The 26382-nt window shown below is 41.1% G+C and overlaps 1 protein-coding gene across 2 annotated transcripts in view; it reads left to right on the forward strand.

The window, feature by feature from the left end:
* Positions 1 to 26382, forward strand: part of Fhip1a (FHF complex subunit HOOK interacting protein 1A) — a 242735-nt gene that overhangs the window by 144265 nt on the left and 72088 nt on the right. For both annotated transcript variants that reach the window (XM_015484474.2, XM_048813517.1), the window contains 3 exons: positions 3677 to 3902; positions 15691 to 16317; positions 25012 to 25170. In XM_015484474.2, coding sequence (XP_015339960.1) covers positions 3798 to 3902; positions 15691 to 16317; positions 25012 to 25170 — 891 coding nt within the window. In that variant the 5' untranslated portion in view covers positions 3677 to 3797. The remainder of the gene's footprint in view (positions 1 to 3676; positions 3903 to 15690; positions 16318 to 25011; positions 25171 to 26382) is intronic.

Genomic DNA, 26382 nt, shown 5'->3' on the forward strand with positions numbered 1-26382 from the left:
GTTTATAATTTGAGCTTAGTCTGCTTGTGAGAGAGGGACATGTAGTTATTGATAATTCAGGGAAAAAATGTGATTTTGACACATTTATAGCTTTCCTAAATGTTACAGCCTTGCAGAGAGCCTGAAATTAGACTGGAATGAGGTGGAGAAATTTTTACATTGAAAAGAGGTGTGATTTAGTCGACTGGAATCTACATTTTTAGAATTATATGGTGCATTTTATAATTCTGTGATATGGAAGTCTGTGCTTATTCTTTTTTCATAGTCAAATAAAAGATATATATTCCCTTTTAAAAAAAAGGGCAAATAAAGATACATATCCTTCCATGTCAGTTATCCCTGTCTCCAACAATATCTAATAGAATTTTCTTTCTTTATTGATGGGAAGAAAGTATTTCTATATATAATATTAATGAGATATAAACATGGCCAGTTGGTAACGTCTTTGGAAATGATATAGACATTTCAGTCTTTGCAGTGTTGAATTTGTGTAGAAATAGCGGGCTGTTATACATGTATTTTGTCTGGCCATTTTTCTCTGCCCTTCCTCTCCCAACCCAAAATCTGAGTAACCACACCACGAAGCCACATATGATCACTGTTGCAGACAGAGTCCTCTGGGTATTTTTTGGTGTTGGTCGTTTGAAGAAAGAAAAAGCCAAATCCACTTCTTAAGGTCTGAACAGTCTGTAGAGCTGTCTCTCAGGCATGAAGTCTGAGTTGCTGGGCGAGTGTGTATTTAGGGGAGGAACAGGCTGGATGTGTGCCCCCAGTAGCAGGCATCGCTCTGAACATTCCTGGCCGCAGTCACTGGAGAGAGAAGGGGCCAAGAGGGAGAAGGTCTGAGAATGGCCACACTTGGGACTCTGGGGGTTGCCACCTCTTTTACCTGCTGTCAGCCTTTTGCTCAGGTCTGTGCTCCATACTTCACTTGGTTCTTTAGCTGTGATCTGAGAGCTTAATAAATACCTGGAATGGGTGCAAAAAGGACAGAAGTAAAGACTGATAAGATCGCAGACTATGCGTGGAAAGCCTTGGCGCTTGACGAGGTGGCGTCCTCCTTCCTATCCCTTAGGAATGTGCAGCTCCCTCTTTTAGTTCTCTGTTGCCCTGGGGCCTTGCCAGAGTTCCCGTGCTCTAAGGTGGGAATGAGAGAAGGAATGGAAACACCCAACGTTTTGGTGCCAGGGTGTGTTCAGTAGTATTTCCACTGGTAGGATCTCCGGCATTGTTCTTTCTCACATTTAGCTTGACTTGCTTCATTCGTCCATTCTCTCCCAAGTCTTCTTTATGCTGTAGTTCTGTATTCATGGCACATTTGATTCTTCAGGTACAAGTCTCTGAAGTATGATTGGATAAGCATAAACCAAACAAGATGCCTTTTTGGTAGAAAATATGCTGATTTCAGGTGGTATATACTCATAACCTCTGCTGCTCGGGAGGCTGAAGTAGGAGGATTGATAATTCAAGGCCATTGTAGGCAATTTAGCAAGATCCTGTCTCAAAATAAAAAGGACTAGGGTTGTAGCTTAGTGGTAGAGTGCCACTGGGTTCATTCCTCAGGATTTCAAACAAAAAAAACTAAAAACATGTTTCTTAAGGGAACAGGGCTAGAGATTGTGTTATAGCCAGCACATAGAAGAATATAATTTCCAAGAAAGAGATTCCCCAGGATAGGGACTCCCAAAACTTAACATTCTTTTTTCATCAAAGCTCATGATATTGGCTGAGATATTTGTCCTGTCTTAACTACATTCTTATATCCCTGAAAAGGTTGCAGGTAAATTCTCCTTGAGAACTAACTCAAAGGATCTTAGGAGGCATCTTTTTCTGTTTTTGATTTAGAAGCAATTGGTGTGATGCATGTTCCTCTCCTACCTTTGAAGACAAATCAGAATCCTGAAGCTGGAAAGCCTCTCAGGAAGTCTTGTACTTTTCAACCTCTGAGAAAAACTAAAACACTTTGATTTTCCTTATTATTATGGCGATGTTGTCGGAATAAAAGGCGTTGGCATTTTTGCAGAAACACAGTGTTTAGGACCACGAGGAAACTGATTCAAGAGTCTTGTTTTATCTCTTACCATTTAAAACAGGGCTGTGGACTTAAATTCATGTCAAGGCTGGCCAGGTAACCTAAGTGAGGTGGGAGACTGGCAGCAGGATCATGAGGAGTGGCAGCGACTGAGGGGATGGGAGAAGGCGTAACCTGTGCATGGGGTCAGGGGCACTCCTGATTTGCAGAACACCACAGGAACCCAATAAAATATTCCTCTCAGTGGCAAAAGGCATGGTTGGCAATAAACAGTGTCTTATTGAGAACAGCATGTTTGTATTATTAGGAATGCTAGGTGGGGGAATTTGCCAATTTTAATAATAAAATACACGAAAGCCATTTTCCTCAAGTGTGTGGTTTGCCTGGTCTTCCAGCAGGCCCTCCTCTCTGTATACCTTAATCTTCTTCTGAAGCCAATATTTCTTTCCCCAGATATGTTAATTCTTGCAAGTTTCCTGTTCTTATGTCCTAAAAGTCTTTTTAAAGGTCCTTCAGTGTTCATTCCTCACTCCCAGAAGAACTTGTTCTGAATTTTCCAGTGTGGGATTCTGTTCCCCGCAAAGAACCTAACCCCAAGTCTAACCCGGGTCTTAGCCTCCGGCCCGCTTGCTTTTTGCATTTTACTGTTAGAGGCGTGGCTGATCTTCTGGTAACACCCTTCATATTACTCAGTGGAAAATACCGTTTTTTCCTCTTGCTTTGGCATAAGTCTGCAAACTTAACTCTTATCATGCATTTTTTTTCCAGTGCTCTGTAATTGCAATTACCTTTTTTTCCCCCCTGAACTCTTTCCAGTCTCTACAATAAAGGAAATAATATTCTGAACTCTACCTGGTCCTTTCCTGGGCTGATCAAGCTGGTGAGATAATACTCCTATGTTATTGCTTTTGTCGAAAAGCACCACACAGCTGGATCATATTCAGGGTACACGCTGACCTCAATATCTTCTCCCCCTCCTGCCCCTGTTGTAGTCAGGATTTCTTTGTGTTTTATCCACATAATTCATTCTTCATTTGTAAGTGCACTACCTTGTTCTCACAGCTAATAAGCACCATCATGTTTTTGATGGATCATTTCTCTCTCTCATTTGCCAAGGTTACTTGGAATTCTGTTGTTTTTCAGACAAATTAGAAACCTTCACTTAGTTTGGAGCCATAAAATGTGAATATTTTTAACTTCATTATGACAGGCATTGATTAAAAAAATATGTGGTCATGTTAGGCCTGGGAGTCTGGATGCTGCATTAAGTCATTTATTTCTATCACTGTTAACTCATAGTTTGCCTTTTAATAGTGTTTGAGACTCCATAAACATTTCTATCATAATTTCTTGCTTATAGAAACTTGAGTGATTTAGAATAATAACTTGGGGTTTGTGGTTGGTTGTAGTAGAGAGAAGAAATCTCCAAATTGTTTAATTCATGCGTATGGTTTATATGCCATCATTTAATATTTTGAGTAGCAAGGGGAAGGAAAATAGGAAAGCCCTGGGATTGAGTATAAATATATTTTATACATATTTTTCTGTGTTGGACTTTGAGGATGTCTATCCACTGGTCTTAAACATCATAGCATCCTAAATAGGTCAACATAATGAGATGCACCTTTTGTCTTGTCTTCACAGGTTTCAGAAGGTGACCATAAAAAAGTGAAGAAGTTACATTTCTAATATGACACTTGGAAGTTAGTGACTGCTTCCCACATTTTCATGAAAATAAAATATGACTTAGAGGCTTCGAAGGCTTATGATGTCATCGGTTTCAACAGAAAGCAAACTCCAGCAGGCTGTGAGTCTGCAGGGAGTTGACCCGGAAACATGCATGATCGTATTTAAGAACCACTGGGCACAGGTAAGGATGAGCTGGACCTTCCCTTCTGGCCTCAGTGACCCCAGAGCCATCATGACCCCAAACCAGGGTTTCCTATGTCTGTGACAGATAACTGGGTTTCCAAAAGCAGAGGGAGGGAAACCTTTCAGATGGGAAGAAAAGGAACCTCTCATCTTGCTTACTTGGAACAGGTCTCTGTTAAAGACTGTGGTTTTTACAAAAGCATTTAAAGAACATGCACATTCCTTAGATGTTTTTGGAAAAACAGATGTTTCTTACAGTGACTTTTACATCACTTTGCAATATGCTTGATCATAATAACTTCCCCTCCCTTTCCCACTTCCCTGCTGATTTCCATCCAGTCTTTAAACTCTGGTAATACTAAAGTACACTTTTCTTAAGAATTTACTGAGTACTTATATCATTTAATACTCACAAACCTCTAAGGTAGGTGGTATTAACTTCCTTGTTTTACAGACGAGGGAATGGAAGATTACAGAGGTTAAATAACATGTACAACTAGTGAGGTACCCAGGCAGTGCCTGGACCTTTGTTCCTTGACTCCAGAGCCCATGGATGTGACCTCAGTGTTCTACCAGTTTCAGGCAATTTAAATTCCATTAAAAAAATTAATATTTTTAGTTGTAGATGGAGACAATACCTTTATTTATTTATTTTTATGAAGTGTTGAGGATCCAGTGCCTCACACATGCTAGGCAAATGCTCTACCTCTGAGCCATAACCCCAGCCCCAAATCCCATGTACTTTTAAGGAAGGGAGATGTCTTGAATATCTGTCTCCTTCATCCCAAAGTTGATTATAAAAAGTTTTTTTTTACCCCATGATTTATTTTTTCTTCTCTGACTTTTCCCTGATCTGCTAATGTGGTTAATAAAGGGTTGAATGTTGAGAAGATTTACCAGCCTGCTCCTTTCCTTAGGGAGTTCACAGGTAGTAAAATAAACAAAATTGGCATTCTTTACTCCAAGTGTCCAGCATCACACTCCGCAGGTGAGCTGGTAAGTGGCTATTTATGTGACAATTTTTTTAATGACTATCCAGTTCCTTCCTGTGGCTGGAAACAACACACGGTTAAGGCACTGAGCCTGTAAATCACAGCAATTATAGGGGACATGGTTTAGATCAAAAAGCAACAAAACCAATTCTGCTTCTGGATCGACACGCTGTGCAGCTCCTTCTGTTGTCCAGTGTAATGCTGGCAAGGTTTTTTATTTTTGTGTGTTTTCCATTCTCTTTTCAAATCTGAGATTTTCATGGATTTGCTGTGGACATTGAGGATACATCTGCTTTAGTAAAGGGTGGAAGTAATTTAGGAGTTTTCCCAGATAATTAGAGTAATTGCTTTTGGCTTTGCACCTTTTCTTTTCTTTTTTGGTACCAGGAATTGAACTCAGGGGCACTCGACCACTGAGCCATCCCCAGTTCTGTTTTGTATTTTATTTGAGACAGGGTCCCACTGAAGTTTTTAGGGCCTTGCTTTTGTTGAGGCTGGCTTTGAACTCTCAATCCTCTCGGCTCAGCCTCCTGAGCTGCTGGGATTGGCTTTGCACTTTTTAAAGCCTTTTATAATGGTGGCTCCAAATTAGGGTCATGAGCCCGAAAAGGATCTGTGTGCCTAGTGGTGCTGGGTGCTGCTGGGTGCTGTCAGCCTGACCTGCCTTAGTGGCGCACCAGTGCTGCTCTTGTGCATTGCTGAGAGGAGAAGCCACTGGATGTGGCTGGCAGTAGTGTTTTAGAAGGCCTGACTCCTCTCTTTACCTTTTAAGTTTCTCTATTATTTTGTGTTCATAAGGTACATGGTATTATCATGGATTAGTATGTGTATATTAAAGTATTTAATTATTTATGCTCATTTTTAACTGTTAGGAACCTTCTTTAGCTTCAGTCGTTCATTTCACTTGGCTGACCACACCTGTCATTCTAACACATCGTCTTCGCGCCGGGGCCCCTTTGGTTAATTTGTGTATATTGTTTTTGATCATAACCCTTCCTCCTGGGGTAACTGCGATGTGCTCTGCCCGGTGTTCTGTGTCACTCTTGAGGATGTGGTACGCCTTGGCTGTGTGGGGGTGGGTCACCTGCTGTCTGACTCCCTCCGGGGCAGACCTTCTCCAGGGCTGCTGGGTGCTGTCAGCCTGACCTGCCTTAGTGGTGCACCAGTGCTGCTCTTGCGCATTGCTGAGAGGAGAAGTATTGGTCTCAGGCTCCTGTGATTCAGTTTCCCGTTCAGCAGGAAGGACTTCAGCGTTACCAGGCATTCTGGGTTATTGAAATATAGTGCAGGCAGCTAGCCCTCCTTTTAGCAAAGAAAAGTATTGAGTTGAAGGTGAGAATTCTTTGTCAGAGGGAATGGAGTTCAGTCATTGGTAATGTGGGGGTCAGTCATATTGTTGGCTCTGCCATTTCTTGAACTTCACCTCGGCCTTCCTTGCTTCCCTCTTCCTTCCATCCTTCCATCTTTCCATTCTTCTTTTTGTCCTTCCTTACCTCTCTCTCTCCTTCCTCCCCTTCCTCCCTCTTGAGGCGTAATTTTCCTCTTCAATCTGGAACCTGTCCTCAGTCTGTTTACAGAAGGCCTTTGGGGCCTTTCTCTTACCCGGATGAAAACACCTGTTGGGAAATTCACTGGGCATCCAAGGGGTTGTTGTTCCTGAGAGGTTGATTTCACCCACACTTCAGGCGCCCTGTTGTGAGCATCCCAGTGGGACTGGAGAGTGCAGCACCTTGGCCTGGGCTTAAAGGATGTTCCAGCTGATCTGAATGGCAGTGCAAGGAATATAACAGCAAAGTGAATAATGATGATTATAGGAATTAAGGCATGAGAAGAGGCTATTATGGAAGGAAATGGCCTGGGAAAGAGAGGAAGTGACATTTTGGCAACGTGGCTGTGAAGAAGGTTTTGATGACAGAAAAAGAGAGCATTTTATAGAAGGATATTTGGAACACAGTTTTGGCTTTTTTGGATGATGAATAGAGGGTGGAGGAGGCAAAAGATTCAGGGTGAAGCAGAGACGAGGGCTCACGTGTGTGGTTGGGAACAGGACCTGCAGTACAGTGCTTTCAGCACTTAGGAAAAGCAGAGGCAATAAAAGTGCAGTATCTCGTTTGTCTCTTTGTTCCCGTCCTTCAGCACAGGTGCAACATACCTGACATGTATTTGGCGGGCTCTGTTCTACGATGTATTAGTAGCTTTGGTTCCAGAACTTGAATTACAAAGCAAATGTGGATGGAGGAGGATATCCACTTGCCCACTCTCACCTTATGGTTTGTCAGGGACAGCTTGGTGTATAGCCAGCAGGGGTCCAGGACAGTCTGTGATTCAGGGGCACGCCAGAGGAGAGACTGTGAATGGCCAGTGGTGTGCGTGAGTTTCCAGACTGTCCCCTGGGCCCAGCGATCTGTTCATGGCAACCCTACAGTGGTTCTAGAGGAGATATTTAGGAATCGGTGCATTCCTAATAGTGATCCATCTGGAATTAGGAAATGGCCCTGCCTGTGCTCCTCCCACCTTCTGAATGGCTTTCTTGTACCTTAAGTTTCTAGAGTGATGAATCTAACACCAGATCTGTCTGGGTTACCCCCTAGTAGGACCCTTCAGTGGATCTGACACCCCCCCTCCCTCCTCCACGTGCGCGCGCGCGCGCACACACACACACACACACACACACACACACACACGCCAGGATAGCACGTGGGGTTCTTCATGTGCTCCTATCCACCCTCACCCCTGGGCAAGTGTCCGTCATGCAGTTCATGCCTCTGTGCCTTAGGCATTTGCCCTTCTTTTTGTCTAGAACATTCCTTCCCCTGAATAAATACCTCTTCTTCTCTAGGACTCATCTGGGACAGCATTTCTTCCAGGAATCCTTCCCTGCTCTCTTTCCTGTTCCCACTCCATGTTCCAACATCACACCCTGTTTTCTTTCACCGTTATGCCAACTCCCTTTTATTACAATTACATGTACAGTACCTTCTTGACTTTTTGCATGTGTTTCAAGATCAGAGACCATTTGAGGTTAATTTGTGTTCCCAGTGCCCAGAACAGAGCATGGGATATTGTAGATATTCAGTAAACTGCTGAAGAAAGGCAGGAAATATACAACTTTAGAAGACTTCAGGAATTTAGGAAACAGTTTTGAATGTACACTAATTTTAAACATTGTATAATTTGCTTCTAGCAAGATATTTTGACTTGCATTGAGTGATCAGGAAGCTTGAGTTTAAGTTTTTATAGTCATCTGCAAGAACAGTTTTATAACCTATTAGATTGTGAAGTTTATCTCTTACCAAATGGAAGAGGGCAAAAGTGGAGATAAGCATTGACCCACCAGGTAATAAACTGTTCAGTTCAACTACCGTGTGAATTAACCCCCTATACTAGTTATTTTTCATGGCCTAGTTGTACTTTGTGACTTTGTGACTTCATGGACCTTGCTGTATTCACTGTCTGTTTCGTTCAAGCATTGGATACCAAATTGTGTGTCTCCTTAGAGCCAGGAGAGCAGAGGAGTGTAGGTTTAAAAAAGATCCATAAGAAATATGCATTTCTGCCTTTACTTTTAGTTGGTTCATGTTGGGAAAACATAACGGCAGCCGCATCCCAGAGAAAAACCCCAGCATGGCGTCTAACGACCCTCCTTCTCCTCTTTGTTTCTTTCACTGGCGCAAAACCTTCCTGCCGGCGCCAGTGTTCAAACCCTGCTGGTGGGAAGCCTTAGCCCCAATTTGAATTAACTTCTTGGGCTCCGGAACTGACATATGGAAGAGCTTGCCAATAAACGGGCGACCTGTTATCTACCTCAGCCCTACGACCTCTCCTTAGACCTATATAAACACACAGCCTTTTGTAATAAAGTGGAAAAACTCTTTGGTAATCTGTGTCGTGTGGTGCGGCGTTTTTCTAGTCTTACAGTTCATATCTCTTCATACCGTCTTCAGCCTCCAAAAATAAACTGTTTTACCATTTTGTGTTTAGATAAGAAAATGACAGAGCTCAAATATAGTAATGGTAACAGTTGAGGAAGAGCTGGTGAACAGGGTTAAAATTTTTCATCTTGGAAGGGATGGATGGGGATGGGAAGAAATGGACCCAACCAGATTTGTTAAGTTAAATTTCTTTCCACAGTAATGAAAAATAGATCATATATTTTAGGTGTAGTATCATTTTTTTGGGGGGGTACCAGAAATTGAACTCAGAGTCACTTAATCACTGAGCCATATTTCCAGCCATTTTAAAAACTATTTTGTTTAGAGACAGGGTCTCACTGAGTTGCTTAGGGCCTCACTGAATTGCTGAGGCTGGCTTTGAACTTATGATCCTCCTACTTCAGCCTCTTGAGCCTCTGGGATTACAAATGTGCATCCGACTATGCATAGTTTCTTGTGTAGAGCTCTAAGTAGCCAAGACCTATTAAAGAAATACAGAGCATCTATAGGTGCCTTCAATACATGCATTTGAATCTTGTTCACTTGCTCTGTCCTTTGATGTGTGTCCTTTGGTGCATGACGTGTTGTAGACTAAATGTCAGAGAAATTAAAGCCTTTGAGAGATGAGAAGTTGGGAAGTATTGAAGAACTCTAGTTAATCTTCTGAACATCTTAGTAAGTTGATGTTTGTTAGCATTTTAAGAACTAAGGCCTCTCTTCCCAGTTTTACCAGTAGCTCCAAACTCAACAGTAGACAGTAGAAAATAAAGCAAAGGAAACCTGTGCTTCTCAAGACAGGGCTGAGGCGTGAGCTTGTCCTTCCACCTGACCTGGAGTGGAGGAGCTGTTGGAGCCCCGCTGTGCGCTCATTGCAGAGTCTGATTTTTGCTGTGGTTGAAATTATCATTTTCTGGTCTATCGTTACTTAGACCCTTTCTCTTAAGTCCTTTCCGTAGCTCCTCCCTATCCTGTTCCTATCTCGGGTTTAGACAGGTCCCTGGGACTCAGGCCTAGAGCTGCCACTGTGCACGTAATACAAGAAGTGACTTGGTGAAGGCTCCTACCCCTGTGGCGATAGGTATGCAAGGGAAAGACTGAGCAAAAGTAATGAGCAAAAACTGGATGGAAACTTATTTTGTTAGTTATTTGGTATTAAGTGGATTTTGGTGTATGATGGCTAAATCCTGCGTTTCTTCTGTGTGATGGAAAATGTTGCCTGGTAACTTGTTTTTTTTCCATACTCCCATTTTAAATTAGCATTCCAAAGAGTTTGGAAGTATGACTTTCTTGAAATAACCAGGCTCTAACTAGAGTAGCAAAAACAATCACCTGTTGATATAGGCATGTATCTAAGACGCAGAGTAATGTTAAGCTGGAATCGACTCAGAAATACTTGTGTTTACCATGAGGGAAAATTATATGTTAGCTTGAGGTGTGATTGTGTGATTAATGTAGATCTTCCATTCTGAAAGCATTTAAACTGCCTGTTTAGACTTTGTAACTGTTTACAATTCAGGCCCACTCTGGATTCTTCCATTTAATATTTTCAGACTGTGGTTGACCACAGGCAGCAGAAATTGTGGAAAGCAAAACATGATGAGGGGGTACTGAGCATCGAAGAAATTAAACAAATGAAGCGACAGGGCCCAGGATTTAAAATCTTCCCAATTCCAGTGCATGTGCTTTATACTGAAAGGTGTCAGGTAAAACTGACATAAGTCAGAGCCCTTGCAAGAGGCCTTGTTTTCTTGTTTGGGCACAACAGCACAGCTGCCTCCTTCACACAGGCTTCTGATCTCTCAAAGTGGGAGGCAGGGTCAGAAGGAGAAGTAACTGGACGTCTTTGTGTGAACCAAATTGGAGGAAAATACCTGTTATATCATTAAAGTCTTTGGTTTTGTTTTTATATATGTCTGAATAAAAATGCTGAAGTAAAAAAATCAGGCCCACTGTCACCAACTAATGGGGCCATCATAGGGACAAGAGTAGGAACATCTGATGTTCCTCATTAAAAAAAAAGATGCTATTTGTTAATTTTATTTAGCCCCAGCAGACCTCATATGTGTAGGTCAAATAGCTTTGAAATTGGGTTAAATTTGACTATTTTTATCTGATTGATAATTTGAATACCATGTTCATACTGCTGATTTTTTTTTAATGATTACATTTTATTTCCTGGACAGTGATATATGGGTTAAAACGCAACACAAGAAATGTTAGATTAGATTGGACCCATGTTTTACACAATCCAGTGTTCTGCATTAGGCGGTGGTCCTCGGTCAAGGAAGGTACAACACTGTTGATTTTTGTTTTCTTTTTTTAATTTTTATTTTTTAGTTGGACACAGTATCTTTATTTTATTTATTTATTTTTAAATTTTTTTTAGAGAGAATTTTTTTAATGTTTATTTTTTAGTTTTCGGCGGACACAACATCTTTGTTTGTATGTGGTGCTGAGGATCGAACCCAGGCCGCATGCATGCCAGGCGAGCGCGCTACCGCTTGAGCCACATCCCCAGCCCGATATTTATTTATTTTTATGTGGTGCTGAGGGCCTTGTACGTGCTAGGTGAGCGCTCTGCCGCTGAGCCACAATCCCAGCCCCCGATTTTTGTTTTCTTTTTAGACTTGCGATAATTTACATGTGGATCTAAATGTGATCCAGGCTCACAATTGTCTCTCTCTCTCTCTCTCTCTCTCTCTCTCTCTCTCTCACACACACACACACACACACACACATGCCTATATATTTTAAAAAGTTTTCAAATCAACAAAGCCTGGTTATGATCAGCAAAACATTTACATTATAATTTCTGATCTCTGCTGGTTTACTTTAGTAGTGAGCATGGGTTTAGTTAGGTGTAGATCAGTCTACTAAAAGTTTTTTCAGCCTAAGGAAGTAAACTTCTTTTGCAGAGGGGCTATTTGCAAAGCACAGTCTTGCTTGCTTTCACTTTCTCACCTACTGTGATGCCTTTGGCCTCATTGGTAGTGCTTCCCCCTGAACCCACGTTATCCCCGAGATTGATAGTGTGGGACTAAGTCAGAGCTAGGGGTGGGCAATCTAAGGCCAGGTTGAGAGTCTGAGGTAGCTGGCCAGGCACCGGAAGGCACTGTGAGCCACTGGAATTGTGGCATCCATTGACCTGGAAGGTCAGAGTTGCTAAGTTGCTCTGTGCAGCAAGTAGAAATCAGGGAGGCCAGAGTGTTGGAGTTGATGTGAGAAGAGGGCACCCAAGGGAAAGGTCAGGGAAGTCCAGGTCACATCAGCAATCAGTCTCCAGAAACTGAAAGAACCATGACACCATTTGGGCAGCAGAGGTGGGACCTTGGGGTGAAGGTTCTTGGCATCTCAGTATGGCTCAGCCCAGAAGCTGCTTAGGCACCCCTGCCCTGCCTGAATCACTCCCAGGGTGTGTGGAAAGCAGGTTATGGGTGTGTCTACCTGGTAGGGGGCAGGAGGAAGCCTGGGAGGGACCTGCCACCTGAGCATGGAGGTTAAGGGTATGTGGCAAAGCAGGCCTGATCAGCACTTCTTAGCCCATGACACAAAGGGCCTTGGTTGCAACACAGCCCACTTCTCCGCCATAACCCCAGGTGAGGGCTGGGAGTGAGGAAAGGGGTTTTAAGCTGCCTGCTTCACTGCAGGAGATCAATAAGCCTTCTACCTGGGTGGGTGATTGTAACCCCATTCTCATGCTTCCCTGCCCATTAACCCAGGGGCAGAATAGAGGAGACGCCAAGAGAAAGTTAATATGCTTCTGCTCAACAATCAGCACTCTATAAAAATCCCAGTTCTCTTTATAAGAGTCTTCCTGGCAGGACTGGGGATGTGGCTCAGGGTGGAGCACTTACCTACCATGAGTGAGGCCTGGGTTCAGTCCCCAGCACTGCTGGGGAAGGAAGAGTTTGCAAAGGAATACATTGGAATAAATATTATAAGTGAAGGTTAATTCATGAAAAAATGTGATTTATGGTCCTGTAAATAAGGAATTTTGCTTTGTATTACCCACATAGGAGACACATGATAAATATCAGATGTACAAATATATGCAGATTTATGAATGTATATTGCTTAGGAGATGTCCAATAATCATTTCAAACTTAATGTTTTGGTCCTTTTTAAAGATATTAGTATAAATTGCTTTGTCTACTTTTATTTTTAATTTATATTATGAAATTAGAGCAACTTATAGGAAAGAACTAATTAACCTTAAAATATCACTTATGTCTCTTCAGATCAATTCTAATTATACATTTGTCAATATATTTGCTTTTTAACTTAAATTATTTCATGTATAGAGGTACATGTAATGATATGTAACAATAGTTGTATTATATGGTGATATAACCTTTTGATTATAATTCTCTTATTCTTGACCATTTGGGTCAAAATATTTTATTTTTTATTATTGGAAAATACTATTGATATTAAAATTTTTTAATAAATTACTTTTGGATTGTTTCCTTGGGACGTTTTTCCTGAAGTCAGATTTGCAAGTCAGAGGGCAAAAACAATTTCATAACTTCTGTTACTTATTACCAGATTGTTTTCCAGAAAGGCTGAGGTAATTCGCCATGCTATTATCAATGTGAAGGCACAATTCCAGTTTTAGACATCTTGGGCAGTCTCAGCACCCCTGAGAAGTATAATTACATTTCTAACTGTGGTGACTGAGCTGTAAAGATAGCTCTCATGAGTAAACTCAATATGTGGACTTTGAAATTATGGAACTGATAAAGCATATAGCTAATCTATTCTATAATGTGGAACCACAAAGGGAGGAACTTTTGGGGCTGGAGAGCGTGAGGTGTTGAAGTGGAGGCCCCTTGGGACTAGTGTGGTACTGTGATTCTACTCTGTGGATGTTGTCAAGGCTCAGAGCCAAAGGGAAAGGGGGAGACCCAGGTCCCGGGGCCCTGCTGCCAGTGAGGTCTTCGGGCTGGTGAGGAATTTGGAGGACTTGGTGGAGGCAGTAGGCTTGGGGCACACTCTGGAGGCAGGACTGTGACAAAGCAGAGGATAACCAATGTCTGCCCCGTGGCTGCACTGTGGCCACCCGTCACTGGGCCACGCATCTCCTGTGTAGCTGCTCACCGAAGGCCTTTCTCATTAAAAATATCAACTCAAGGGTATTGGGGTGACTTTTTCCTTTGTGACAAAGCACTATCAATTTTATAATGGAAGTTGATAGAAATTATAGATTCTGTGGAAATCCACTCATTTCTGTCAGGATGCGCTTGCCTGGTCCACAAAGATCCCTTTCCCCTGCTTCTGACAGGGAGAAACTTAGACCTTTCCCTGAGAAGTACATTTGCCTCATTGCTTATGCTTGCTGACAGAGCATTGTGTATTTTCCAGCTTCCCCAGTGACTTGCAAAAATTCTATAACCTAAATGCAGAATATGTAACAGCACGTCGTAGAACTGGGCCAGGAAGGTACTGCAGAGATGCATATTGCATGCAACTCAGAAAGGAAAAAAGGAGCAAAAATAAAGTCTTTGCTAAGATGTTTGGTTGTTTAAAAATGTGTGTCTATACCCCCCCACCCCCACCCAGTACTGGGGTAGAATCCAGGACCTTCCATGTGCTAGACAAGCAGTACTCTACCATTGAGCCACGTCCTTAGCCCATGCATATGCACTTTAAGGGAGCAAATTATATGGGATTATTGTAGACATCCCAAGTCATGAAGTTAAATGGAAATTGTGGTATAAAATTTTTCAGATTTCTAAGTCTCAAAGTAGGAGTATCAATGGGTAGAGAAAGGTAGGTAGGAAGCATTGGAATGCCTGCAGGGGTGAGGGAGAGAAATAGAGCAGGGCTGTGATTGACCCACTTACGTATGTATTTAGTTTCTACTATTAGTTGATTGTTTTTGTAGTGAAGTATATTTGACAAAGTATACCATCTGAACCATTTTTTAAAAACCATTCAGCACCATTAATTACATTCATAGTCATTACTATTATTTCCAAAACTTTTTCATCACTCTAAAATTTAGGGACTTAATTTATAATTAGTTACCTCAGAATTTTTTTTTTCTCAAAGAAATGGAGCATTGAAAGCCTTTTTTTTTTGAGTTTCATCATATGCCATCCAGGTGGATTCTGCTGGTTATACGTCTGTTCATCAGTTTCCTTTCATCCTTCCTACCTTGCCTGAAGAGGCTGCCCATCCGGGTAGAGGAGGGAGGATATTGTTTTGTCAAGGGCAGATGAGTGGCTGTGTTCCTCTGATGAAATCTCCAAAGCAACTCCATTTATAGGAAGATATGGTTAGTCAGATTTCCTTTTACTTGTTTATTGTATTTTAAAGTTAAAAAGGCAACATTGCGTTGTTGACAGTTTAGAAAAAAAATTAGGAACTTGTCATTCCTTTTGAACACAAACGCTATTATTATTTTCCTGTATTTCTTTTCACTCCTTTTTCACCTGTGTGTTTTTGACATATTTGATAATTATGGATCTCACACACATAGCTAGCTTTTTTTTTCATCTAAATATGACTACAGTTTTTTTTTTGCTCTAATAGTCTTCACAATAGTAAGCCAAGGAATTCAGGTAATCTCAATTTGCATGACCATACTGTTTTCTTTGACATTTAGGTTGCTGTAATTTTTAACTGTTATAAATAAGCATCTTCAAACATCTTCTTTCATAGTTTAACCCTTTCATTTTATGAAAGAGACAGAGACAGATGGGCAGACAGACACACACACACACACACACACACAGACATATCACATTGATCTTACTACGGGTTCCTGCATCTTGAGTGATGACTTGGTCAAATCAAGGGTGGTATGTTTTTGTGATTATGATAAACCCAGATAGATAATGAATGTTCGGTTTGGTTACAGGTTGTGAAAATCTTAGAGAAGCATGACCCCTTGAAGAACACCCAGGCAAAATATGGGTCCATCCCCCCGGATGAGGCCAGCGCCGTGCAGAACTATGTAGAGCACATGCTGTTCTTGCTAATTGAAGAGCAAGCCAAGGATGCGGCGATGGGGCCGATTCTGGAATTCGTGGTCTCTGAGAACATCATGGAGAAGCTTTTCCTGTGGAGCCTGAGACGGGAGTTTACCGATGAGACTAAAATGGAGCAGCTGAAGATGTATGAGATGCTGGTCACCCAGTCGCACCAGCCCCTGCTGCACCACAAGCCCATTCTGAAGCCTCTGATGATGCTGCTGAGCTCTTGTTCAGGCACGGCCACCCCCGCCGTGGAGGGGAAGCTGGTGGTCCTGCTCAATCAGCTCTGCTGCATCCTGGCCAAAGACCCGTCCATCCTGGAACTCTTTTTCCACACCAGTGAGGACCAGGGGGCTGCCAACTTCCTCATCTTCTCCCTTCTGATCCCCTTCATTCATCGTGAGGGGACAGTAGGCCAACAAGCGCGGGATGCTTTGCTCTTTATCATGTCCCTCTCTGCTGAGAACAGCATGGTGGCCCACCACATCGTGGAGAACACCTACTTTTGTCCAGTAAGTTCCCCTCCTTGGCATATTTTCCTTCCCCTCCCCTCTGTCTCTCCTGTGTTAATGATAAATACTTTTTATTCCTTTCCTCCGCACCCAAGTTGTACCTCCTATGGGAAAATGTTTAGAGGAAATCTTGGGAGGGGGGAGAGAAATCTAAGTTTAGATGCTTTTTGGCTGAGCAATGTCAGCTCAAAATAAGCCAACAGAGGAAATGAGAAGTGCTGCCATTGCAGGTTCATTTTTATTGGATTGGGAACAATTTTAGTTTTTTTTCCCCCAAGAACATATCTCTTTCTAAATTCTTATCTTTTCAGGTTGATTTTGCTCCAGTGAATCAAAGGATGTGGCAGGACCCCTCTCAGTTGGTTTCACAAATTAATTATTTCTCTTAATTATAGAACTGAAGCATTGATTTTATTTAAAAAATGAATATGTGCTTGCAGATCTGATAACGAGAAATACTCTGATTAGTTTCTTATTCCATGGTATGGTGAGAAATAAAGTACAAGGTTCTTTACAGATATTGGAGTAGCCCAGGTCCAGTCATTTCAGAAAACCATGGGAATGATATGGAACTCATGGGAGGTCTTAGATCTCTGAGTATTTTTTGGTGTTGGTGCTGTCTTTGGAAGGGGGACATAAATGACAGCTTTTTAGGTTTGTGTCTTCTGTTGATTGGGCAACAACTATCCGTACTTTCCCAGTTCTGTGAACATTTCCATTTTAGTTCCATTGTCTATTATTATTATTATTATTATTATTATTATTATTAGTAGTAGTAGTAGTAGTAGTAGTAGTATGGATTGAACCCAGGGGCACTTTACCACTGAGCTATATCCATAGCCCTTTTTATTTTTTGAGACAGGATCTTGCTAAATTGCTGAAGCTAGCCTTGAACCTCTGATCCTCCTACCTCAGCCTCCCAAGTTGCTGAAATTACAGGCATGTGACACTGCACCTGACTCACTGGCTCTCTCTCTCTCTCTCTCTCTCTCTCTTTTCTTTTTTTTTTTAACCAGTCTTTATAAACTGTATTGCCTCAGATGTGTGGAATAGTTTGTAAGGCTCTCAGTGAGTTTTGTTAGAATAGGTCAGGCAAATTGCCAAAGGTAGGTTAGAGTCCTTGTTAATTAATACTGTATGGGTGGTTTTGACCAGGGTGGTTCACTACCCAGAGGGCATTTAGAAATGTATGTGGGGTGTGTTTGGTTGCATATTATAGGAAGCTAAGGTGGTAGGGAGGTGGTTAAATTGGCATTTGGTGTACAGGGGCCACACCAGCCATACCAAATGATGGGAAGGATGTGGAGCAACAGAAACTCATTTATTACTGGTGGGAATGCAAAATGATACAGCCACTTTGGAAGACAGTGGGCTGTGTTTTATAAAATGAAACAGAAACTGACATATGATACATCAGTTGCACTCCTTGGTATTTACTCAAAAGAGTTAAAACTTATGTCCTCACAAAAACCTGCACATGGCTATTTATAGCAGCTTTATTGTGATTTCCCAAACTTAGAAGTAACCAAGATGTCCTTCAGCAGGTGAATAAAAACTGTGGTACATACAGACAATGACCATTATTTAACTAAAAAGAAATGAGCTATCAAGCCATGAAAAGACATGAAAGAATCTTAAATGCATATAATGAAATCAAAGAAACCCATCTGAACAGGCTATACATGCTGTATGATTCTAACTATAGGACATTCTGGAAAAGACAAAACTATGGTGACAATAAAATGATTAGTTTTTCCAAATCAGGACGGGGTGAAGGATGAACAGGTGAAGCACAGAGGACTTTTTAGGGCAACAAAAGCACTGTATATGTTACTGTAATGGTGGGTACAGCCATCACACATTGTCCAAACCCTCAGTGCACAACACCAAGAGTGAACTCTAACTTGATGGATGGGCTCTGGGTGGCTCTGAGTTGTCAGTGGGGGGTGTTGATAATGGGGAGGCTGTGCATAAGCAGGGAGTGGGAGTATATGGAACACCTCTGTGCCTCCCTTTCAACTTTATTGTAAACTTTAAGCTGCTGTAAAGAGAGACTTAAGGAAAGGGCAGATATTTTCTGGCAGGTGGGGGCGGGGTGGGTGGAATGCTCCCAGGTTTGGTGTTGGGTTTACTTGAATTGTTTCCAATAGTTCTGCTCTTAAAGGAGAGCAGGCATTGAAACAAATCACAGAATATCAGATGGTTCACTTGATAAGAATGCAAAATGCAGGTTTAAAAAGTCAACATTTACAAAAGCAAGATGATCAAAAAGTATCTCAAAATAAATCTAACAAATATAGGAAAGGCCTTTATGGAGAAAATTATAAAACCTTATTGAAGGGCATTAAAAAAGATGTAAATAAATGGAAAGCTCTGTCATTCATAGATAATGTACAGTGGAACATTCTTGCAAAATCAATTTGTGAACGTTAATGCAATTTATGTTTTATAACTATATATTATTAAAAAAGTAAAATGAAAATTTGGGAGAATACTAAAATGAACACCATATTTGTTAATACTTTGGTATTCAGTGGTGTATTTTCATCTGTGCTTTTCATTTATTTTGCTGTGTCATTTGAAATTAACTTGCAGAAATCAAATAATTTAGTATGTTTTCCTACAAATGACATTCTCCTATATAAGCACAATACCGTTATTGTGCCTAAGAAAATTATTCAGTTCCTTAATATGATCTAATACCCAAACCTCCATCATACCCTGTGTCTCTTTAACCTCTAATAATAAACAACAGCTGCCACTTTTCTTCCCCCCTACACAGACTTTTGAAGGGACCAACCATTGTCTTATAGAACACCCCGCATCCTGGGTTTGATGTTTTTTGTATAGTTTGACTTGTTCCTCTCCCCTGTTTTCCTACAAATTGAAGTTAGTCCATGTACTTGATTAAATCAGGTTGTTGGGTTGTACCACCCAATGGTGCTCCATTGGCTAAGGTGGTGACTCTTGGATCTGTACAGTATGAAGGAACAACTTTCCCTTTGCTAGGTGTAGTTTGTGTGATGTTAATGTGATTTGAATAAAAATCCAAGTAGGGTTTTTTTTTTTTTTTTAAATGAATGCAGCAAATGACGTTAGAAATTGCTTTAAAGTGTTTAAGGGCAAGAATGGCTGAGATAATTATGAATTAGGGCAACAATGATATCCTGTATTTTGGGGGTGCTTTCCATGTGCTAGGTGTTGTTCTCAGTGCTCTCCACGTATTAATTCATTAACTCCTCATAGCTGTAGGTTCCGGTGTCGTCATTCCCTTTTTTATAGTGGAAGACATCAAGTAAATTTTACAAGCCCACAGGGCTAGTATGATAGTCAGGGTTTGCACCTGGGCATTGTGACTCAAGAACCCATATGCATAAACAATGAAATTTCAAGATATCTTACAGAGTATCCAACCATAAAGAAAAGATTGGGATCTGGGGTTGTGGCTCGGTGGTAGAGCTCTCACCTGGCACGTTTGAGGCACTAGGTTTGATCCACCATTCAAGCCACATAAAAATAAATAAATAAAATAAAGGTATTGTGTCTACCTCTAATACAACACATACACACACATGTTTAAAAAAAAGATTGGAATTAAGAACAAAAACACATACTAGGAGAAAATATTTACAATGAACATAATTACAAATGATTGGTACCCATAATATATAAAAAAATTTGTAATGCAACAAATTAAGAAGAAAAAGGTGAAACAGCCCGTTTGAAAAATGAGCAAAGGATATGAATGTATGACCCTCAGAAGACACCAAAGCCAGTGACATATGAGAGTATGCTCTCATTCTTTCCTTGGAGTCAGGGGAGTGCAAATTGAATACACAAGGGGACAGCGGCCAACACTCAGCATGGAGGTTAACTAGACATCTACTAACAACGAGTGACTTAAGACTACAAATTTTAGGAAAGCAGTGTAGCCGTATTTAGTAAGATTAAATATGTGAATACCCTGTGACCCTTCACCTTATGGGTATTTGCCCAAGAGAAACCTAGCACATGTTAGAACAGTGATTTGAAAAAAAGAAAAATATAAATTATAAAAGAAAAGATAAACTGGTTTATTCATACATCGATGCAATACTATTCAACATTCAAAATGAATGAATCACATGTTTTAGCATGTAACCTCATCTACATGTGTGAAGACCAGGAATCTAAACATGTTGAGTAAAATAAGTAATAGCAAAAGGGTACATATAGTATGTTGGCTTTTACAGAAAATTTACATAAAGTTTTAGAACTCAAAATTATAATGCCTACTTTTTTTGTATCTATCTATCTATCTACAGTAAAATTACAAAAACAAGCACAGAAAAATATTTACTAAGTTCAAGATTATAGTTGCTTTTGGGGGATGAAGGGAGAAGAAAGAGTTAGAGTAGGGTTTAGTTCTATTGGTAATGTTTGATCTATTTTATATTTTGGTGCTGGGGATCGAACCCAGGTCCTTGTACATGCTGAGCACACACTCTGCCACTGTGGTTCTCTCCCAGGCTGTAATGCTTTATTTTGTGTGGGGAGAGTAGAGTGCTTTGAAAAAACATACCGCAGAATGTTAAAATCTGGTCTTGGTGATGGGTTTCAATTCTATTATGTTTTGTATGTTTGTAACATTTCATAATTTAAAAATTAAAATATACTGGGAGAAGAATGGGGCATGTTTTTAACATTTAGATTTTTCACTAACTGTATTACCAGCAGATTTCACTGAGTGACTGTTGCTTTTATAAAAATGTGTTTCACAATGTTGTACAGTCCATTAAAGTTGCAGGGAAAACAGCCGACCTTGTTTGCTAGAAGGGAAGACAAGCTTCGTTGTGTTAAGTTGCCCCTCAGGATAGATCCCATAATCTCTTTTGTACCCAGTTTTCTATAATTACATCTGACAACATAATTAAAAAAAAAAGGCCCCTTTATGTTGAAGATAAAAGCACACTCTATTAACCGTCCAGCTACGGGCCATAGTTGACAAAAAGCTTTCTCTAATTAGTATGATTGTCAAAGCGTGTTAGGATCAGGCTGTTGGGAGGTAATGACTCTTTGAGGAAATTGGACCCCTTTTGGAAGCTTGTAGTTGATATGGAGAGCTGGCCGGTCCTGTAGCTGTTTATCTGGACAAGTGCTTTCCCAAGAAAACCAGGAGAGTAAGAACACTCAAGAGAACACTTTGGTGCCAACAAATGCTTGGGGACAAAATAACACTATCACTTAAAAAAAAACAAAAACAAAAAAAACACTGAATATTGATGGTTAAGCCCATGCCATTTGTTACAAGTTGGCCAATGTGGAAAACAGCCCATATATACATAAATCAAGAAATGCAAATTGAAGTAAGTGACCTTTAGGTACACAGCCGCAGGTAGAAAGTTATTTATCCCATATCCCAAAATTTATGAGGCTTTTTATTTTCGGAAGTTGTAGCAAATGGTCTCCACCAGGTGTTTTGCTGCCAGCTTCAGACTATAGCCATCTGCTGAAAATCTTTGTTTTTCTAGAATTAACTGGGTACCATTAGATGTTTAGAGATGGAAATCGCGTGACTTGTTCAGTGCCCTGTGCCTGTCATCTTCCAGGTCATCTTTCCTTTACTGTGTGGAAACATCACTATGAAAACATTGCTATGCGGAAACCGTTCTGCTAATCTCGTCACATGGGTTATTTTCTTTAATCCTTGCAAGAGCTCAGTGAGGAAACTGAGATTTAGAGAGCTTTAGTAACTGCCCAACAACCACAGAATTTGTCTCAAAACCAGATTGGTCTCAGTGCTGGCCGGGCCACCCAGCTGCCAGGGAGCTGTGTCTTTTGTCTGTCTTTACCTGTATGGTTTCATATGGCTGTTAGTTTCTTTTAAGGATACTCTTGAGGGGAGATAAATGAAAACTATTGAGTTAATACTTACTGTGTTGGGAATAAATATAGTGCTTTCAGGGTTTGTTTTTTTTTTTTTTTGGTGTGTGTGTATGTGTTCTGAGTCAATAAAAGGTTAAAATAGTGGATGGGCTTTTTATTTTTAATTAGTGATTATATGTATATATTCTTTTTTTTATAATTTCAAAGTTCAAAAAATTTTAAAGTAGATAGATTGTGTTTTTAAACCCTCGAATCTGGAAAATACCTAGAACCCATTGTTGCCTCTCCTTTTTCTGGTTCTGGTCCCACAGCACTCTTGAGTTCCTCAGGTGGCGAGTGGATCTTCCGTGCTGGGTTATTTAGTTGGTGGGTGCTCTTCTCCAGCTCGCCTGCTCTGACTGTTCCCCGCTCTTTCACCTTGCCTGTGCCAGGCCCACGGCTGGGTTCTGGAACTGCGTGTGATCTGGGTGAATGAATCGAACTCTGAGCAAAGCCCCAGAAGGGAGGCTATAAATAGCAGGAAAGGTGTGGAATCTCCTTCTCAAGACTGATGATTCTCTATTCTGCAGAACATTTCCTCCCGAGTATCTTTGGCACTCTGAAGAAGATAGCAGGCTGTCACCCTGCCCCACCTGGTAGTGGCAGGAACATGGCAGGATTCCCCACCCAGCTGCCACTTCTGTGCAGGGCGTGTCCTGCATGGAGCGTCCTTCCATCTGGACGGCTTCCTTCTGTTCACATCTCAGCTAGGCCCTTTTCAGAATACTCATTTTAAAAAGTGAGTATTAGGTATGTGTTATTTTTAATTACTGTCACTGATGTATGTAATTTGAAAATTAATGTTGCTGTAATTATATTGATATACTGAATAGTTATTCCCAGCTTTTTAGTCAGACAAATTAAGCCTGTCTTTATGAATTCATCTTCAAAGCCTCAAAGTGGTTAAGAAATCAGGAGTACACAGAATTAAAGCCTTTGTTCTGTGGTTAATTTAGCATGAGTTAGCAAATGTAATTGATTTTTAAAACGTGGCATCAAGATTAGATTTCTCTTCAAGGAGAACTTTTGGGCTCTGTTCTCTTTTGCCAGAGATTTCTAATTTACAACAGGCAACTCATCTGGGTCACATTCAAAATCAGAATTAAAGGGATTTGTTTGGATATGTTGACAAGGAGCTAAGTATTTTAAATAGGTGACATTTTCCTTTGGGCACAAATGCCCTAATTTTGAAAAATAGATAAAGCTGTGATCTTGCTTACTGTTGATTTTCCTGTACTTAATGTAGTACCTGGCCTGAAGTTTTAACTGCTCAGTATTTTGTTTGTTTTAAATGTGTGAGTGAGTAGATGAGTGAATAAAGGTTACTAGAAAGTGGAACAGAGAAATGATATATGAACCTTTGATTTCTCCAGCATTGGAATGGTTTATCCATTTCTTGTGCTGCCCTATATTCTGCACTGTAGATCCTATACCATGTCCTCCGCCCACTTCCCAGTCCCTCCCGCAGCTTCATCTGGTTTCTCTGGCGGAAAACCTCCCAGGTCTGTACTCTTACTGTTACATTTGGTGTGCTCCTCCTGGGAAGGACTCTGACACTCAACACCTTTGACAAATCATTCATGCTTCTGGTGTGGACTGGGTGAACAGGTCAGATACGGTGAGCGGGGAGATACAGAGAGTGCCCCAGGGAGGGGGCAGCACAAGGGGAAGGGCGAGGCCACAGCAGGCCTGTGGAAGTCATTTCCCATGCTTTAGCACACCTAGGCCAGTGTCTCCTCCTGTTTTCCTGTTTCTAGTGTCAGCCGCTGTGGGCTGTTTTGTCATGTCTCTCCTGTCTAAGTCTCCCTTTTTTTCTCTCTCAGGTTTGTGTGGCTTGAAGTGCTGGCCACACCTGGGCTTCAGATGGCTTTAGATGGCCATGTCCAGCCCAGAGCACTCCTTCAAAACTTAGACCCCCTGTCCCTTGGGCTCTCCCTGCTGGCCTGTGCACTCCTGCAGGAGCTGGTGCTTATTTACCTAGCTGCCTCTGTCTACCTGTAACTCTACACCCACACAGCACTGCGCCTCTCCTAGGCCTGGAGATACCGTCTTTTCTTTCTCCATATCCCCAGCACTGTTTTCTTTCTTTCATTTTTATTTCAGTTGTTGATGAACCTTTATTTTATTTACTTATTTATACAGTGCCTCACACATGCAAGGCAAGAGCTCTACCACTGAGCTACAACTCCTGCCCCTCCATTTGAACTCTCGTCACAGCTCACTGACCCCACCCCCAGCTTTCTCCTTGCTATTGCTTGTGAAGATCAGATGAGATAATTTGCACAAAAGTACTTTCTAACCTGGAAATGTGTGTCAGTCACGACCTTCAGTGTGTGGGGATTTGCAAGGAATCCTTCTCATAGAGTCCCTCATGGTTCCTACCTGTGCAGCCCTCTGTCCTGGGTCCCCCCAACCCCAGGCTTGCCGCCATAGACTGGGGTGTTTGTGCTCAATGTATCCAACTACACCATATTGTCCCTTTCCTGAGCTTCCTGGGGACAGGAGTCCTTTTTATTCATCTGTGTTCACCCCTCTCACTTCTCTCCCTTCCAGCCCAGCATGGTGCCTGGCACTAAGGGACCATCAACCGCTGCCACCCACCCATGCCGTGGCCCAGTAGCTCTGGTCCTTTTGCTCCCTCCACTTGCAGAATGCTTCCTCACCAGCTGATCCTCCACCTTGCTCCTTCAAGTTTAGTCTTTGGCCTAGAAAATAGGTACCACTCAGGAGCTTCTAGTAGCAGCCTCAGAACTTTGGAGAAGACTGTTCTGTTTTTATTTCTGCACACAGGTGCTTGCCACTGGGCTCAGCGGGCTCTACTCTTCCCTGCCCACCAAGCTGGAGGAGAAGGGCGAGGAATGGCACTGCCTGCTGAAGGACGACTGGCTCCTGCTGCCGCCCCTCGTGCAGTTCATGAACTCCCTGGAGTTCTGCAACGCCGTCATCCAGGTGCGTCCCTTTGCTGGGGTCCCTTCTAATCTTAATCACGTTCATGGAATATGGGTGCTCTACTTCAAGCCCACCAAATGCTCTGGAATGAGCGAAAGTGTTTGTTTTGTAAGATTCTGGGAAGTCTCAATTGAGAAAAAAATGAGTAGATTATATCCTCTATAGATTGTGTTAATTCTGTTTTGATTATCCACATCCACTTACCCATCAAAATAAGTTCAGTGCCTGACTCATTAAATAGGTATTTTTAGGCTTTTAAGTATTCCAAATTATAACACTTTTACTTCAAGGTCTTCTTGGGAGTCTACAAAGGAAAACACTTTATTTTGCTTAATGGTGCATACCACATAAAGAATATTATTATCCCAATTGAATTTAGAAGAAGTTAACCATCTTCTTAGCAACACAAATTAAATTTGCTTTGAAATTGGTCTGCTTAGGGGAAAAAACCAGCCACTGAACTCTTGTATATTTGGCTTCTTGATTAGATTTTTACCTTCAGATTCCTTGTTACTATTTTCAATAAAAATCAGATTTTATATATATTTAAGGATGTAGTAGATTTTCATAAAAATATTTTACTTTTATACAGCATAAATATTACCTTAATATTGGATTTATTATGAAATTTTTTTTTATGGTGATTGGAGGGTGAAAAATGTTAAGTTTATCTGTTTATTTACCAAATAAAGAAATAGCTTCTGGAAGAAAATGCAAGTAAATTACTTTAGTTCCATTTTGTTTTTATTGTTAAGTCGAAGGAGGTTTTATTTATATGTAAGACAAATGGATCACATCTTCAATTATTTTTTAATAGTATAGCCTATCAAGATTTTCTTGCAGAAGTGTCTGGAAATAAAAATTCCTTTCCAAATGTGGGGGAGGGGAGACACAGACATTATCCGTAATTTAAATATCTAGCCTTACTTATCTAGAATTGCTTTTCAGTTTTTTTTCCTTCCTTCCTTCCTTCCTTCCTTCCTTCCTTCCTTCCTTCCTTCCTTCACTAGTGGGAAGTATATTTTGAAATTAGTATATTTTGAAATTGAAGCCATAAGTACGTGTGTGTGTGTGTGTGTGTCTGTTTTCTTTCTTTATTCTTTTTCTTCTTCTTCTTCTTCTTCTTCTTTTTGTTGGTGTGGTACCCAGGGCCTTGATCCTGCTGATAAGCACACAATGAGCTGAATCCCCAGCCTGCCATATGCTTTTAAG

The sequence above is a fragment of the Marmota marmota genome, unplaced genomic scaffold (genome assembly GCF_001458135.2).
Source record: "Marmota marmota marmota unplaced genomic scaffold, marMar, whole genome shotgun sequence".
Taxonomy (NCBI): domain Eukaryota; kingdom Metazoa; phylum Chordata; class Mammalia; order Rodentia; family Sciuridae; genus Marmota; species Marmota marmota.